This window comes from Abramis brama, assembly GCF_963993115.1.
Source record: "Abramis brama genome assembly, chromosome: 6".
Taxonomy (NCBI): domain Eukaryota; kingdom Metazoa; phylum Chordata; class Actinopteri; order Cypriniformes; family Leuciscidae; genus Abramis; species Abramis brama.
In genome coordinates, this window is record NC_139968.1 from 8,474,599 (window position 1) to 8,492,698 (window position 18,100).

Here is an 18,100-nt window from a genome sequence, read left to right on the forward strand (position 1 = left end):
AATTCCCATTACAGCAATACAAAAAAATAATATAATTAATTAAAACAAATTTAAAGCATCATAAATAGAGTATAACTCATACTACTATAATGCATACTTGCAATTTAAATATTAAAAAATTTATGTTATGAATTTGGGTGTGAAATTTGCTTAATTGTCATAAAAATTTCACAATGCAAGAAAATCTTAATGTTCTTAAAACAGATTTAATTTTCATGACATTTAAGCACCTTTCCTATAACCTTTATATATTATTATTGTGACAATGTTATTCTCATTGTACCATAATAAAGTAATGATAATTATCCTGCCCTTTTTAAATTTACTCCCATAATGCAAACTTAAAATTGTACTTTTGTAATTTAAATCATATTTATCTTTATTATGGTAATGAGACTCATTTACTTGTCATATTGAAAAAAATCAAATGGGCATTTTTTAAGCAAAATATAATTTTCTTATTCTTTTTAAAATGTGACTCGTGACCGTTTTAATGAGATCCACCCTTGAGTATGAATGCATTAATTTTTTAAAAGACTGACAGTCTCTTAATTTTCTTCTCTCAGTATTCCCCAGTATTGCAAGAAGTTTCAGTGCGCCATCATGAAAACATATGAAGTTGCAGTTTAAAAACAGCTGTATATTGAGTTATATTGTAACACTGAGCAAAAAAAGAAACAAATGTATTAATTTCACACACTGGAAAGATAATTTCTGGAAAGATAGTTTGTATGAGACCAGTTCTAGAGAACCCGCTGTCGGTGTCGCTTTGGACTTAGAACATTCTAGAATCCAAACCAGTTCTACTATTAATAAGTCAGAATTTAAATCAAACCATGGAGGATAACTACATAAAACAGACACGTTTCAAAGGAATTCTTTGTAAATTCTTCCTGGGCTTGGTTTCTAAATGAGTATTTGACTTCCTTTGCATTAGTATTATTTATGGGTGTTTCCTAATTAAATCTTATTTTGTACAACATACACTATGATGGCCAGTGTCTTGGTTTGAGTTTCGGTGAGCACATTGTAGTCTTCTAATAAATAATAAAAATAAAAAAACTTTTTATTCATTGTCTATATTTTACCTCTAAAAGAAACAGTTAATAAGTTAAACTCCTTTCCATTAAGGATTTATTCCCCGTAACTGCTGAGTTGGAGACATTTGTGTGTGGCAGTGAGATAAAAGAGCTTTTACTTTTTCCTTCAAAGGGCATATGCTATAAAAAAGATAACATTATCTGCTTAAATGTAAGTTATGGTGACATTTGAATACATCATGCATTAGCTGGGTGCAATTTGGCTTCAAATTAGGTTCACTTTAGTTAAAAATAATTTGTTAAAGGGGTGGTTGATTATGATTTCACTTTTCTAACTTTAGTTAGTGTGTAATGTTGATGTTTGACAATGTTCAAAGTTCAAAGCAAAGGGAGATATTTTCTTTTAAAGAAATTGCTATTTAAGGACTACAACAAATGGCTGGTAGGAACTACACGACATTCCTCCCGGGTTAGTGACATCACCAGCCCTAAAATTTACATAAACCCCGTCCCTGGGAATGCGATTTATAGATTATCAGCTATATAAATTTAAACAAACAAAAAAGTTTTTGAAATTTTCAGGACACAAGCTGTTGTAACTCCACCCCCTGTGCCGGGAGCAGCAGCTCATTTGCATTTAAAGGGACAGAATTTTAACTTCACATACACACCCTGGGGACATCAGAGACTTATTTTACATCTTGTGAAAAGGTCATTATACCACCCCTTTAAATAATCAAGCAATTTTATATAATTAAACTTTTAGGCTATATTACTTTTACATAAATTTTTATATAAAGGTAGTGCACTTGTGGCTTGTTCATAACTTGTCCTCAGAAGGTGTGCTCACATTCTCTGTTGTATTGTGGGTGAAATCCAGCCATTTCTATAGGAGTCCGTGGTGCGATCGGGAGTTTCACACAAGGGCGGAAAAGTCACGCAGATTTCACTCGTATAAAAGAGTCACACGAATTCTCCGAAGTCCCTTTAAAACATAAAACCAAGCAATGGAATATTGGTCAAAAGTATGGAAGTTAAAAAAAAAAAAGATGACATTTTGGGGTGAACTATTCTTTTAAAAACAATAACATTTGTATAGAGTTACCTAATTTATGTAATGGCTTATAGCGCTTTAACAAAGACTTGTTTTTTCTTATGGGGAAAAATTTATGAAAAAATACTTTGGGAACCACTGAAAAAGTGGACCGGCACTAAAGGTGTGTTGAAAAAATAAGGGTCCATTTTGGTCATCGCAAGCAAAAAAAATGAGAGACTAAATTTTGACGAACCAATGAACATTGATCACAGACTGATCTCTCATTACCTCATGTCTGAGGAGATGGATGGGTGTCTGGTTCAGTTTCTCCCAAGAGTCCCGTGTTTGGACGGATTTCCTGAAAAGCTGCTTAGAGACCGAATCCATTGGCTTCACTAAGGCTGAATTGCATAAAATCAGTGTTGATTTTCTTTCTTTAGGCTTATCTTGCCCAACCATATTTCCACTCTTCAATCTCTTTATTTTCTGTCTCTATCTTCATTCTTGCCTTTTGTTTAATTTATTCTTTCTTAAACTTTTTAACTTCCTATTCAGCTATTTCTTTTGCAACTGGTCTCTTGAAGGCAAATGAATCATATGAGATATAAACTGTGAAAAATTGCTGTAAAATGTACAGTAACTTACTGGCAATTTTGGGCAAGTCTGTAAATTAACAAGAGTACTGTAAAACATCAACTACAATTATACTGTAAAAACACAGCACACCTGCAAATGACCCAGATAATCAGAGACTCTACAGAGATGAGATCAGGTCACTACTTATTTATGACATACTGTATTAAATAATGATGACATCATCAATACACGGCCAACATCACCAGATCACATCTGCCATAGCAAATTTGTCCACACAATTACAGCAAACAGAGAAAAACTAAAGGGTCAACAGCCAAACTAAAGCAAACACTGATCACCATAATGGTGACTGTAAACGATTCTCAATAACTTCTGTAGACGTATGACAGACATAAAGTCAAACTGGTTAGTAATAAGTGAAGATGCATGTTGATGTTGAGTTGTTTAATCCTCCTCTGCTGAGATCTAGAGAAGTTTAATGTCTTTTATCTTCAGATGATTTCATCTAAAAAAAAATCTGTGAATTAATTTCTGTGAACTTAATGATTGATCATGAGAGTAAATGTTGAACTGAAGTGTTATTTTATGATATATGGAGATATGTTAGTGTTTAATGATCTGTTGGGATTTAAAGGGTTTCACCATTGTGCTGAAGAATAAAACCCGTGCTTCAGTCCAGGATGAGCAGAGAAACACTGATGTTATGACCAATTTAAGACAATCAGTTTCCACAAATGAAATGAGTTAACACAGGTTTTAGTGCATGGTATTAATATTACAGTAACATACTGTAAAGTAAATGAGAGTAAATAACTGTAAATTCACAGCTGATCTTGTTTTGCTGTTTTTACAGTATAATTGCAGTTGATGATTTACGGCACTCTTGTTCATTTACAGGTTTGCTGGAAACCAAAATTGCAACCAGTAAGCTACAGTAAATTTTACAGTAATTTTTTAACAGTTGAAAAAACAAATGGCCAACACATAAACGATATATTGAGGGATATTTGCTGATTTCTATAATGCCATCGACACATTTTAACGTTAAGTCCATGAATTATATAAAGCATTATATCTAAAATAACTCTATCCCATCATCTAACTTAGATCTCATTGTTGCAGTTCTTAAAAAGCTTTTTATTACAACATGTAGGGCCTACAAAGTGCATGCTTTGTGCGCATCAGAAGAGCATTGACTCAGTATTTTATTATTAGAGCATCTGAAATGCTCATGATCAAGAATCTGTGCTGTCAGCCCACGTCATTTTCTTTGGTCTCATGTTTTCAGACTTTAAATGGATAAATATAAACCTAATATTATATCAGAAGATGTGCTTACAGATTCATAATCATCCTAACAGTTATCCTAACAGCATTATGTCATTAATTTAGCTTTCGGGAGAAGATAAGAGAAATCTTTTTTTGGAGAAGTACGATTTAAAAATAGTTCTCGACAAAAAAATCATCCTTGCACTACAGGCTCTGGTCTATGAAATATTAAATATGTGCAAAATTTCGAACCACAAAAAAATGATTTATTCATATTATTTAGACATTTGGAAGACTCGTTTGAGAAGAAAAGGTATTTAGAAGATTCATGCTTAATGCTTTTGATTTGGAATGTGTATATTAAATTATTACTTGCAAAATGACAAAAAAATGCTTTAGATTTGGAAAACGTTACTCCAGAATGCAACATATTTGATTCTGAATGCACACAAAATTGTTAGAAAAAAGATTTGGAATGAGTAAGTATTATTTGGAAAAAGCCAAATAGGCTTATGATTTTAAATTGATTTGGAATGCCCCCCCAAAATTTTTGATTCAGAATGTGCACAAAATTATTATGTTGAAAACAAACAAACATGCCTTTGATTCGGAATGTGTAAAAATGTTTTTGATTCAGAATCTGTAAAAACATTTTTTTATTCAGAATGTATAAAAATGCTTTTGATTTGAAACCAAAAAAATTATTGATTCAGAAAGAGACACAATAATTATTCACAAAGAGCCAAACATACTTTTGCTTTGGAATGTGCCACTGCTGGTGCTGGCATGTTTTGGAACGCGCTAAAATGGTTCTGATTTGATTTGGAACGTGCCAGTGATGATGATGCCCAAACATGCTGTGTGACTCAGACTTGGAGACACAGTCCTGATTCACTGAGCAACTTCATTCATATTGCAGTAGGGCAGAGCAGATGGCAGTGAGGCGGTGCAGAGACTCTTTTTATAATAACACAGAAGAACTGTCTTTGATAGTACAGTCATAACAGTCTACACATGTTCCGCATGAACGAACCGGATACTGGAGAAAATTCAACCCTGGACGCAGCTGACGACCGATGGGAACTTCTAATGGAAATATAACAACATTATTCACACTCTAAAGCTCTGCATATACATTACCTCGCTTTATTGGCAGGTAATGCAATAGTGTGTTTCTCTCTCTGGCGGGATTGGAGGTATTTTATCTGAGTGTATTCCGTGCGAAGACGACATGAAGGTGAAATCTAGAGATGAGAGTTTGAACACTACTGGAGAATGTGAAGGGTCCAGCGACCTGCTGACTGGTGAGTGCACTAAACATCACACACGACACGAAACACTACCACGACGACGAACTATTTCTATTTTTGTCAGTCGGATAAAGTTTGCTGACATTATGCCCAACAAACACTGACTGACATTTTAGTTATGTTTAGGTTTTCACTTTTCAAAAATACTTTCACCGCCTGATTTCCCATGTATCGAATTCGTCAAATTCGTCAAAAAACCTGTTAATGTTACAGTTGTTGTGCGAATGACGCATTTTAATGAGAGATTTAATCATATTAACTTACGCTTCACCGTTTTAATGTTGTGGCTGTTTTTGCATAATACATGCTGCGCTTATCCAGATATGATTTAGATTATCATAATTTCACTTAGTCACTTTCGATTCTAACTGTAAATGACTTATTTAAATTAGTTAAATTAGTCACGTTTCGTGTTTCATATTTGAAAGAGACTTCTCAAGATACACTGCAATAGCCGATCTGGTCTGTGACATGTTAAACTCCATCTCAAGCTATATTAAAAAGCATGAATTATTTTATATGATATTTAATGTATGTCGTTTTTATGACCTCAGTTTTTGCAACACTGCAGTGCAATAAAACTACTTTAGTGGTGACCAGTCACAGCATGTGATATTTAACTTAAGTTAACAAGTCTGCCTTGCTAACTAAACTGCTAACCAGCTAGATAACTTACTAACTAAACAAATTAGTATACTAGCTAACATACTTTACAACTAGCTAATTTTCTGTGAAATCTGCAACAGTAACAAACTTGATAATATATCTACATTCAGTTTTAGATTTGTTAATTTGCAGTAAAATCGCTAAATTAACAACCAAACTAACACACTTACCAACTATCTTATTAAACTAATTTACCAGTCAACCAACTATAGGCTATACTAATATTAATCCCCCAGCAAAGTAGGCGAAATAAATCACTCGACCCATTTCATGCTAGTCGTATCTCATATCTTGTCATAACAAGGCTTTATAATATCGCTTAAATAATTGATAAAGTATAGTCAAGTATAGTTTAGTCTCTTTGTCAGTGTCACAGCTGTACCGTTGCCTAAAGTCAATCTATAATGTTAATATAATATTCACTGCAGTGTCTCAATAACTGAGGTCATAAAAACTGCATGGACAGATAGATGGACGAACAGATTGTTGTCACGTAACAAGAAAGGTGTCAATAAACGAAGTGCACGCAAGGAACATTCTCTTTCTCCATAGCATTGTAGGCTAAGCCAAGTGATTCATTATTTCATTCATTCGTTAAATAAATATACAACAATGTCCAACATGGAACTGTGTTTGTGAGATGGCAGCTGAAGATAACTTCCCGCTACAACCACATGACACCGCTGCTATTCCTCCACTGGAGCTTCCTATTCAAAACATAGGATCCTAAAACCCTAATGCTGGCCCAGTCAACAATTTGATCTCACAGTGATCTCACCATGAGCTCCCAGGATACTCACGATGTGGTCTCAACGTGAAGTCACAGTGTTTGCTAAAAGTGTAACCTCACAGCGCACTCACTCTGTGCTCAAACTGTGAGCTCACCGCGTGAGACCTCTCTGTGTCAAACTCTCATTCTGTTACATTAGTGTGAATTCACTGTGATCTAACATTTCTCTACAATATGGAGACAATATGGGAGTAACTGAAATCACTACATAAAAATCATGATTCATCCATAACTTTTGTACTAAAATGTACTCTAAATTTACGAGAAAATGTTGGAGCAACTGAAATCACACATTCACAAAAGTCGTGATTAATCAATAACTTTCCTATTCAAATTTACAAAAAAATAGGAAAAAATACTCTGGGTGGCCATGTGTTAAGATTAAATTGTATACATATATATATATATATATATATGTCATATTAATCTGCCATTTAGATATTATTGTTATGCATAATAATAATAATAGGGAATAGGCACACTATTTATCAATGGATAAGTGACCTCAATCATTTGGCGAAGCATGGTTTGTTCAGTGTGTTGATGTTCATAACCTGAATGTGGGGCAGTGATGCTTGTGCGCATGCGCTGTGTGTTCAGCGTAGCGCTGGTTTTGTTTGTTTTTCCATCCCAGTGCTCTGGAGAACCAGGTGTTTGAAATAATTCACCAAAATGAAGTGACATGAACTCGGTTGATGATAGATATGCACATAAAGCTCAGTGCCAACAGTAACAAATACATTCAATGAAACTGATTTCAGGTCTGATCTGAATATAAGTTATTTAATTATTTTTTTCTCTGACTTTTAGTTTGATGTTTTATTCATGACTCATTAGCATTGGTTTTAGTGAGTGTGGTTTGTTTCAATCCAATGGTCCACTTTGATACTTTAATAACTGTCTGGGTTTGCACATTCCAGACAGGCTACTGGTGCTCTAGTTAGGAAAGTTTTGCAGGTTACATCAGTAAGTGCCTTTATAAGTGTGTTTATAAGTGAGTCATGACTCATTCAATCACGTCACAAATAGCAGTTGGATAGTACTGTGTGCACCACTGAGTTTATTTAGACAAACAAAAATAAGTGCTAATGATAAACAATATATTACTCCTGTTTCACTTACTGTTAATGCGCTGAGCAGCCAAATTGGTTTTCCAGATGCCACTTTGACTTGAGGGGGGTTTCAGTTAAAAGTTCCTACTGGGAACTAGGACTTTCCCACTTTTGAGGACAAATGGAACACAACTACGATGTTGCATGCTCGTAATTTTATTACCACCAATTTACCAACTCACAATGTGGTGAGTACGGTCTCTTAAAGTTATAAGATAACCAAGAACATTCCAGTTACATACTACTTACATTCGTAATACTTTGGTAATATTATGATGTAAAGTAACTGCAATGTCATATGTCTGTAATTTCATTACCATGAAGTTAAAATTCTTTTAAAATGTTCTGATGATTAGAATTTTAAATTATACGTCAGTCACAAAATTTTTATTTCCCTTAAGAATTGTATTTTTTTCTTTTCTGGAGATACGGATGATAAGCAACTATCTCTGTAATGATTAAATAATTCACTCAACCGATTTGCTAAAATTCATTCAGGAACGCCTCAGCAGTCCTAACAAACACTGAACGTTCCCCTAACGTTCCCATATGGTTCCCATTTGGTTATTTTTTGGAAACCAAATAAGAATGTCCTGGGAACATACTGGGAATGTTAGGGGAACATTGTCCAAACCTACAGGGAATGTTTTATTTATGTTATTTTCCTGGCTAACCAACAGAGAACATTAGGACATTCTGGGAAAAAAATGTTTGCTGTCAACTGTCTGTCACAAATGGTTGCAGCAAGGATGAGTAGATGCAGGAACTAGTTGCAGCAGTAAAGTTTTAATAAACAATAAATCAAAAAACCAAACACTCAGGAGATTATTAGCACACAGAACAACCAACTAATATAGACGTAGAACAGACAAATGAACAAGGGAAACTCAGGACTTAAATACACAGAGGTAAATGAGGAAACTTAATGATCAACTGGTGAACTTAATTAGACTAACAGGCAAACAGGGAAGCTAGGGCTGTGTCTGAAATCGCCCCCTATACCCATAAATAGGGCACTATTTGAGGGGACAGCCATTTGTAGTGGTGTCCGAAACCATAGTGGACATTAACTTCAATCCCACAATGAACCACAATAACAAGTGTAAAACCAATGTACGCTCAGCAGCTAGAGAATACCCATAATGCATTTCGAACAAGGCATAGGTCAGGATACATATGGCAGGAAAACAGAAACAGAACCAAATCAAAATACAATGAACAACACAATTCTGACAGTACGCCACCTCCGGAAAGACGCGTCCTCGCACCGTAACAAGAAGTCCAACAGAGGAGGGAGGGTGGGGAGGAGAGGCTGGCAAATGGCAGGACATCAAAGGAGTAGACGGAAGGATGAGGGAGCCTGGTGGAGCCGCGAGGATGAAGGTATCTGGTGGAGCCGAGGGAGGGAGGAGCCAATGCGAAGCCGGAGGGACGAGGGAGCCTGGTGGAGCCGCGAGGAAGATGGTCTCTGGTGGAGCCGAGGGAGGGAGGAGCCAAGGCGAAGCCGGAGGGACGAGGGAGCCTGGTGGAGCCGCGAGGAAGATGGTCTCTGGTGGAGCCGAGGGAGGGAGGAGCCAAGGCGAAGCCGGAGGGACGAGGGAGCCTGGTGGAGCCGCGAGGATGATGTTCTCTGGTGGAGCCGAGGGAGGAGCCAAGGCGAAGCTGGAGGGATGAGGGAGCCTGGTGGAGCCGAGGGAGGGAGGAGCCAAGGCGAAGCTGGAGGGATGAGGGAGCCTGGTGGAGCCGAGGGAGGGAGGAGCCAATGCAAAGCCGGAGGGACGAGGGAGCATGGTGGAGCCGCGAGGATGATGGTCTCTGGTGGAGTCGAGGGAGGAGCCAAGGCGAAGCTGGAGGGATGAGGGAAGCCTGGTGGAGCCGAGGGAAGGAAGAGCCACAACCACATGTTGGGCTCTAGGGTGATGACTGGCTCATGCATCGCAGGATGCTCAAGCTCTCCGTCTGCGGTGGATCCACTACATATCCACACCCACTCCACAAACTCCACAAAATCTTCCCTTGAACCGTCCACTGGAAGGCGTGCCTTGGACAGCGGTTCGGATAGCGATTCAAGTACGCCAGATTGATAAAGTCCCGGGTATTGTCCTCCAGTGGACGGTCCCCTGCTCCAAGCAGAGTTACTGGAAAGTAGAGCCCGACCGATATATCGGCGGGCCGATATTATCGGCCGCTATTAGGCATTTTCCAAACTATCGGTATCGGCATTTATAACGGCCGATAAATGAATATTTAAAAAATAAAATAAAAGCGGACGAAACACCCTGCAACCATGTTATGAGTGTTGGCGCTGCATAGTTTGTCCACCAGAGGGCACTCTACAAGGAAGACTGCTAACATCAATGAGCTTGGAAATCACAACGAACTTATTCTGCCTAAATAAAGTAGTGATTACTGTATTTATAACTAGCATATCTGTAGTTCCAGTCCCTGCATTTTTAAACGTAAGTTAGGCACGCGAGGAGTGAATATTTAGACAGAGAGAAAAAGTATCAAACATAGCAGCTAGCCTGTGCATAAAAGTTAGCTTTTCTTTTACACGTGTGTGAAATCCAAGTGTGCGTTACTGTAGGGGTAATTAACACATGGTTACAGAGTCGATCGTTCCCTGGGATGCGTTTTCATGAAAATCGAATGTAAAGAGTTATATCTCTAAAAACAGATGATCTTATAACGCTAGTATATGGGGCACAGAGTAAGTAAAAGTAAATCGCTAGTTAATACCACTAACAAGGCTCAAAATAGCCTCACACTAACACGGTAGCATAATGAGGGTCCCTACATGCAAACTGAAGCATTGAGAACTTTGTAAGTGTACAGACAGTTTAATAAGAAGATACTTTATAAAGACAGTAGTGTGAGGCTATTTTGAACCTTGTTAGTGGTATTAACTAGCGATTTACTTTTACTTACTCTTATATACTAGCGTTATAAGCTAACGTTAATCTGTTTTTAGAGATAAAACTCTTTACATTCTATTTTCATGAAAACGCATCCCAGGGAACGATCGACTCGGTAACCATGTGTTAATTACCTCACATAATGTATTTAGTACGTCACTAAGTAGTAGATTTTAGAAGGCAGGCAGCAAATGATGATTGAAAATGGTTTGTTGTAGCTTGATGGAATAAATGGATAGAATTAGGAGTGACCTTTGTCTTGTTTAATAATAATTCAAATGATGATGATAATAATAAATAGTTCATGTTTTGTTACACGTTTCTGGATTTAAAAAAAATATATATATATATATCGGCTGATATACAGTGAGGAAAATAAGTATTTGAACACCCTGCTATTTTGCAAGTTCTCCCACTTGGAAATCATGGAGGGGTCTGAAATTGTCATCGTAGGTGCATGTCCACTGTGAGAGACATAATCTAAAAAAAAAAATCCAGAAATCACAATATATTATTTTTTAACTATTTATTTGTATGATACAGCTGCAAATAAGTATTTGAACACCTGTCTATCAGCTAGAATTCTGACCCTCAAAGACCTGTTAGTCTGCCTTTAAAATGTCCACCTCCACTCCATTTATTATCCTAAATTAGATGCACCTGTTTGAGGTCGTTAGCTGCATAAAGACACCTGTCCACCCCATACAATCAGTAAGAATCCAACTACTAACATGGCCAAGACCAAAGAGCTGTCCAAAGACACTAGAGACAAAATTGTACACCTCCACAAGGCTGGAAAGGGCTATGGGGAAATTGCCAAGCAGCTTGGTGAAAAAAGGTCCACTGTTGGAGCAATCATTAGAAAATGGAAGAAGCTAAACATGACTGTCAATCTCCCTCGGACTGGGGCTCCATGCAAGATCTCACCTCGTGGGGTCTCAATGATCCTAAGAAAGGTGAGAAATCAGCCCAGAACTACACGGGAGGAGCTGGTCAATGACCTGAAAAGAGCTGGGACCACCGTTTCCAAGGTTACTGTTGGTAATACACTAAGACGTCATGGTTTGAAATCATGCATGGCACGGAAGGTTCCCCTGCTTAAACCAGCACATGTCAAGGCCCGTCTTAAGTTTGCCAATGACCATTTGGATGATCCAGAGGAGTCATGGGAGAAAGTCATGTGGTCAGATGAGACCAAAATAGAACTTTTTGGTCATAATTCCACTAAACGTGTTTGGAGGAAGAAGAATGATGAGTACCATCCCAAGAACACCATCCCTACTGTGAAGCATGGGGGTGGTAGCATCATGCTTTGGGGGTGTTTTTCTGCACATGGGACGGGCGACTGCACTGTATTAAGGAGAGGATGACCGGGGCCATGTATTGCGAGATTTTGGGGAACAACCTCCTTCCCTCAGTCAGAGCATTGAAGATGGGTCGAGGCTGGGTCTTCCAACATGACAATGACCCGAAGCACACAGCCAGGATAACCAAGGAGTGGCTCTGTAAGAAGCATATCAAGGTTCTGGCGTGGCCTAGCCAGTCTCCAGACCTAAACCCAATAGAGAATCTTTGGAGGGAGCTCAAACTCCGTGTTTCTCAGCGACAGCCCAGAAACCTGACTGATCTAGAGAAGATCTGTGTGGAGGAGTGGGCCAAAATCCCTCCTGCAGTGTGTGCAAACCTGGTGAAAAACTACAGGAAACGTTTGACCTCTGTAATTGCAAACAAAGGCTGCTGTACCAAATATTAACATTGATTTTATCAGGTGTTCAAATACTTATTTGCAGCTGTATCATACAAATAAATAGTTAAAAAATCATACATTGTGATTTCTGGATTTTTTTTTTTAGATTATGTCTCTCACAGTGGACATGCACCTACGATGACAATTTCAGACCCCTCCATGATTTCTAAGTGGGAGAACTGGCAAAATAGCAGGGTGTTCAAATACTTATTTTCCTCACTGTATCGGAATATCGGATTTTTAAATCACCAAATATTTGTATCGGTATCGGCCTTAAAAATCCTTTATCGGTCGGGCTCTATTGGAAAGCTGGTAAATCCATATTTCAAAACGAAAAAGGAAGAAGAAAAAAAAAAATGCTAAAAAATATTCTCAATATTATGTCCAAAATGTAAGTTATTTGATATGAACTTTTATTGAACGGTTGTATTATAGTAATTCCACACTGTGGTCTGAATATCAGAGCAACAACACTCTTGCTTGTGTGATACTGCTTTTATCCATGTGATTGTATGGAAGGTTAGGTATTTCTTAGAATTGTGAGATATAAACTCGCAATTGCTAGTTATATTGTCAGAATTGTGAGCTGACTTTTTTCTCAGAATTGCAAGTTTATATCTTCCAACTCTGACTTCATAATTCGCAATTTGCAAGTTTATATCTCACAATTATGAGAAAAAAGGCAGACTTTTTTTTTCTTGAAACTGCGAGTTTATAGCCTGCAAATGTGACTTTTTTTCTCCGAATTGTGAGAAGAAAAGTTAGACATGTGAGATAAAAAGTCACAATGACCTCTTTCATTTTTTGAAAAATGAAAGAAATTTCCCTGTGAGAAATTTCCCTGTGCGGATTTCACATTTGATTAAAATTTGTTGAACTGTTACTCGAATTCACCATGTTTATCAATATATATAAAACTGCTTGGTTTGGCTTCTGAATAAGCCGTGCTTCATGCATCGCTACACTATGGACCTACTGTACTTTGTCCCGTGAAATTTCACCGAAGTCTCAATTTGTCCCAGTTCTATGGAATTTACACACTGATATCAAAATGCCATGTCCAGCACACTCAAAAGGGTCAAAGAAACAGTGTGTGTTAAATTCAATTCTTCAGCTTCAGTGATCCGATTCATTTTTTTAATCAAAGCCAGAGCAGCAAACTGTGCCAACTGACTGTGACTGACTGCCATTTTGCGAATAGTTTTGTGTCCTTGTAATGCAGTTGATTTACAAAGCACTTCTGCGTAGCTAAGCAGTTGCCTGTGTTTGCAGGTAACCCTCCCTCAGGCCAGAGGAAGAAGAACATGAAACAGCGCTTCCTCAAACTCCTGCCCTGCTGTCATGTGGACTCAAACCCAGCTGTCAGGCAAAGCAAGTGACAGTCTGATGCTTTCCTTTCTGTGCATTCTGTCTCCTTGACTGATTAGACATATTTCTCTAACATAAATTCAGTACTGTTTCTGCAGTTTCTGTATGTTTCTTTTATGTTTTCATCTGTTATATAGACAGCATTGAGGAGGATTTTGAGATTGCTACCGTGTGCTACAGGCCGGATAGTGTGGATAAACTGATGGAACTGACCAAGTTCACCAGAGCAGAGCTAAAAGTCCTCTACAGAAGTTTCAAAAATGTAAGAAACGTAATGCCTTTGTAAGGTCCTCTCCAGTTTGGCCTGTTAATAGACCCAATATTTAGGGTGTGTTCACACTTGGCATGTTTGGTTTGATTAAAGCGAACCCTTGTGCGATTGCTCTGTAAGTGCAGTTAATTTGAATAAGTGTGAACGCTGCCTTCCAGACCCTGGTTGCGCATCAAACAAGAGGATCGAGCCCCTTGAAAAGGGACCCTGGAAATCCAGAGTTCTCGCGAGAGCACAAGTTGAATTTGCTCAGCGAGTTTACTCTGGGGTCTAGTAATGATGCTCATTAAATATGCCCTTGTATCCGAGCTGCACCAATCATATCGGATTATCTGATATAGGCGGGCCAGAGGCGAGATGACGACAGCGCTGTGATGTCGAAGTCATTAGTAAACATTGCAAGAAGGCTATGGATGAACACCAGTTGTTTGAAACGGCTTTGGCCGCTACAATGAATGAGTTAGACTTGGCTTTTTATCTAAAACAGGAACAGAAGACGGCGCTCGAATCGTTCCTTTGCAAGAAGGACATTTTTGCTGTTTTGCCGACCGGATACGGCAAGAGTCTAATCTACCAGTTAGCTCTGCTGGTAGCTAAGCGCATGGGGCTTGTTGTGATTGGCCGTAGTGTTATCCAATGAAATTTTCAAATGCATGCTTGGTGCCGCCCCTCGAGCTGGTTGATTTTCATTACTCGATGCCAGACCATTAATCTTTTAGATTTGGGTCTGGATTTCCAGGCTATTGAAAAGGTTGGTTTTGGTCTATTTCTAAACAAACTCTGGTGCGGTTCGACTGAGAGATGAATACTGCATCTTCGAAATTACAGGCAGAAATTCAACTTCAAAACAGTCCAACCAGGCAAACAAAGCAGAAGGGCAATCCAACAAACGACATCCAAGGAAACTGGCATGAAGGTCAAAACAATAGACAAGAACAGCAGGCAATGGAAAACACTTGGCAAGGCAGTGGAGACTGGCAATACTTTGCAAAGTGCAGTGGCATGAAAATTGCTATTTATACATGTGGCAAACAGGGAGTAACCACCAATGAAACAGTCCATGATCAATACTTGGGAGAGGGCTCCCTCTGGTGGCCGGATGAATGGGAGTCAATTTCCAATAAAACTTAAAATATATTGTTTTTCTCTATATAATCAATATTTATAAATGAGTCTCCATCGTTTTTAATTCGATTATTCTGTTCGCAATGCTTCATGGGATTGTAGTTCTTTAGGGTTTTTTTTGTAGTTCCATTTTCTAAAGCCGTTAAGCACATAGTCTTGTACCTTTGTCTTTTTCAATCAAAGTATGCAATGTTGTGATTGACCTTGTAGCTGGTTGGTTCATGCATTGTAATTTGTGAAATCCCTATGGGAGAAATGAATGGAAGAAATGCTTTGGGAATCAACGCAACTGAAAAAGTGGGTGGGCGCTAATGCACTCTATTAAACAGGCCAAAAAAAAAGTTACTATACCTTTAAGACTATTAAATATAGTGTAAATATGTAAATATCCTATCAGTATATTTTTGTTTATGAGTATTTTATTGTGCCTTAGGAATGTCCCACTGGAGCAGTAAATGAAGAGACTTTTAAGTTAATCTTCTCTCACTTTTTTCCTCAAGGAGGTAAGTGAATAAAGCATTAAATTGAATTAATTTGTTCCAACACTTTAATTAATCGAATTTAGACCTGGCCTTCATAAATCCCTCTTTTGTTTCTCAAATTAAGTCTAATGTTTTACGCTCAATCTTTTGCAGATTCTAGTGCATATGCACATTTCCTGTTTGAGGCTTTTGATCGACGCAGGAACGGAGCGGTCAGTTTTGAGGTCAGTTCGCTGTTTATTCATATACTTATTTGAATTCATTTGAAACCATATAGTAATATACAATTGTTATGTAAAAAGTAACTTCAAGTCAATTACATGGATTTTATGCTTTTATTTTAAATTGTTATCTTCATAAAAATCTGATTATGTAACCAAATCAATAGATGATTTGCTGTTATTATCATAAATATGTTACGTATTTCTCATTGGCTGCAGGACTTTGTGGTTGGCCTGTCCAACATCCTGCGTGGGACCGTCACCGAGAGACTGTGCTGGGCCTTTAGTTTGTATGATCTCAATAAAGATGGCTGCATCACTAAAGAGGTATTTTATGTTTTATTTTTATTGATTTTAACCTTTATTTCGGGCATTTAGCCATCCATTGTGAACCCATTACTGTTTTCATTCATTTATTCTGTCTGTTTTAGGAGATGAATGATATTATGAAGTCCATTTACGATATGATGGGGAAGTATACGCATCCGTATATGAAGGACAGTGCACCTACAGAACATGTTGAAAGTTTCTTCAAGGTATTTTAAATGTTACTACTTGATTCTAAAGTAATGTTCCCATAATGACTTTTTCATAACTTAATAAGAACGTTAGCAAAACGTGTATTTTTGATAGCTGGGAGTCCGTGAATAAAACTAATTATTGTTATTTAATTTATATTTGAATTATTATTATTTCTAAAAATAATCTGCCACAATATATGTCTCTAATTATTGATTGTTTTTTCTGTTTGCACTCAGAAAATGGATCGCAACAACGATGGCATCGTCACAATAGAGGAATTCCTGGAATCGTGTCAAACGGTACAAGGGCGACACCAAAAACGAATTATGATTTCTATATTTTTTATGCTTTTGGTATTAAATAGAAATGCTGTGACTTTTTGTTGATTGTTAATGTGACTACTCATTATAAAGTCAAAATTAACATTCCAAAATGCATCTTAAATGAATTAAGCTGATACCTACAGGACCTGTAATGATATTTAGCATGTTCTTTGTTTTGTATTTGATCTTTTTACCAATTGTTTTCATTTTTGCTCAGGACGAGGCCATCATGGAGTCCATGCATATGTTGGATCATGTAGTCTAGCTCTGCATGATGATATCTGGCAAAAATTCCTGAACAACATCAGTTTTCGGTCTGTTGTGGCGTCTGCTTGATGACTTCCTCCATCTTGTATAAAAGACTGACAGTGAACCCCTGGTGCAATATGAGCATGCCATGTTATTTCACACCCTGAGGATGAAATTATGTCTTTAAAGATCAACTGTTATATGCCACTGTCTTTGCATTTTTTACGTATATTTTTAAATATAATGTGATTAGATATTTTAAGCCAGTTCAACATAAATGCACTTAAAATGTGAATCTTTCAGTTTTTAATTTGTCTGTCAATTGTAATTTGTTTAAGTGCACTAACGCTATATATAATGTCACCATTATCTCTCAAGAATGTGTGAAAATCCTATAAGCGCAACCTACAAACATGATTAATGTCAGATGTTATTTACTCATTTGTGTTGTAATACATTTCTTAAGATTATTGTAAATATATGCAGAGCAATTTTCAATTATCAATGGAATTTGACATATGAACTATGCAAAAGTGGGCTGTTGTTGGTAGATTCGCAATGGAGCATTGGTAAAATGTTTTACATTCTCATAAATTCATTTATTTATATATGATTTTTATTTATTTATTCCATTAATGCAGTTTATTTCCGATGATAAGACATTTGAACACAGAAATCGCATTACACTACTTAAGGAATTTTACATTTATATATGTTTTAAACATTTTTTTTTTTATTGACCATGCAATAATTTATAGACTATCGTAAAATTTTCAGTAGATGATGCATATTTCATGCGATTTTTTTTTTCCACGTTTTTGCCAAAATCAGATGTTTAAGCTGTCAGAATGTGTGATGGTCCAGCTTTTCAAGTTTGTTTTATTTATTTATTATTTAAAATAAATGTATGATTGCTATGCATAGCAGTGTTGATTGCATTTCTATAAATGCTCATAAAATCCCACTTACAATACTTAGCTGCTTTACACCTGAATGTGTCAACATTTTAGCAATAATAAAAAAATAAGAATTATTAATGTATAAATATAAAAATAAG

General features: G+C 37.0%; 1 protein-coding gene across 5 annotated transcripts; it reads left to right on the forward strand.

The window, feature by feature from the left end:
* Positions 1-4,824: 4,824 nt before the first annotated feature.
* On the forward strand, positions 4,825-18,012 carry kcnip2 (Kv channel interacting protein 2). Of its 5 annotated transcripts, none has more exons than XM_084118133.1 (9): positions 4,825-5,246; positions 13,755-13,853; positions 13,988-14,112; positions 15,680-15,749; positions 15,882-15,952; positions 16,169-16,276; positions 16,381-16,485; positions 16,708-16,770; positions 17,012-18,012. In XM_084118133.1, the coding sequence occupies exons 1-9, from the start codon at positions 5,174-5,176 to the stop codon at positions 17,057-17,059; spliced, it is 762 nt and encodes a 253-aa protein (XP_083974259.1). In that variant the 5' UTR covers positions 4,825-5,173; the 3' UTR covers positions 17,060-18,012. The 5 variants fall into 5 exon arrangements, with proteins under 5 accessions (XP_083974259.1, XP_083974263.1, XP_083974260.1 ...); XM_084118137.1 differs by having other exon boundaries at positions 4,853-5,246; positions 13,770-13,853; positions 17,012-17,963; XM_084118134.1 differs by having other exon boundaries at positions 4,931-5,246; positions 13,755-13,857; positions 13,992-14,112; positions 17,012-17,963.
* Positions 18,013-18,100: the final 88 nt, after the last annotated feature.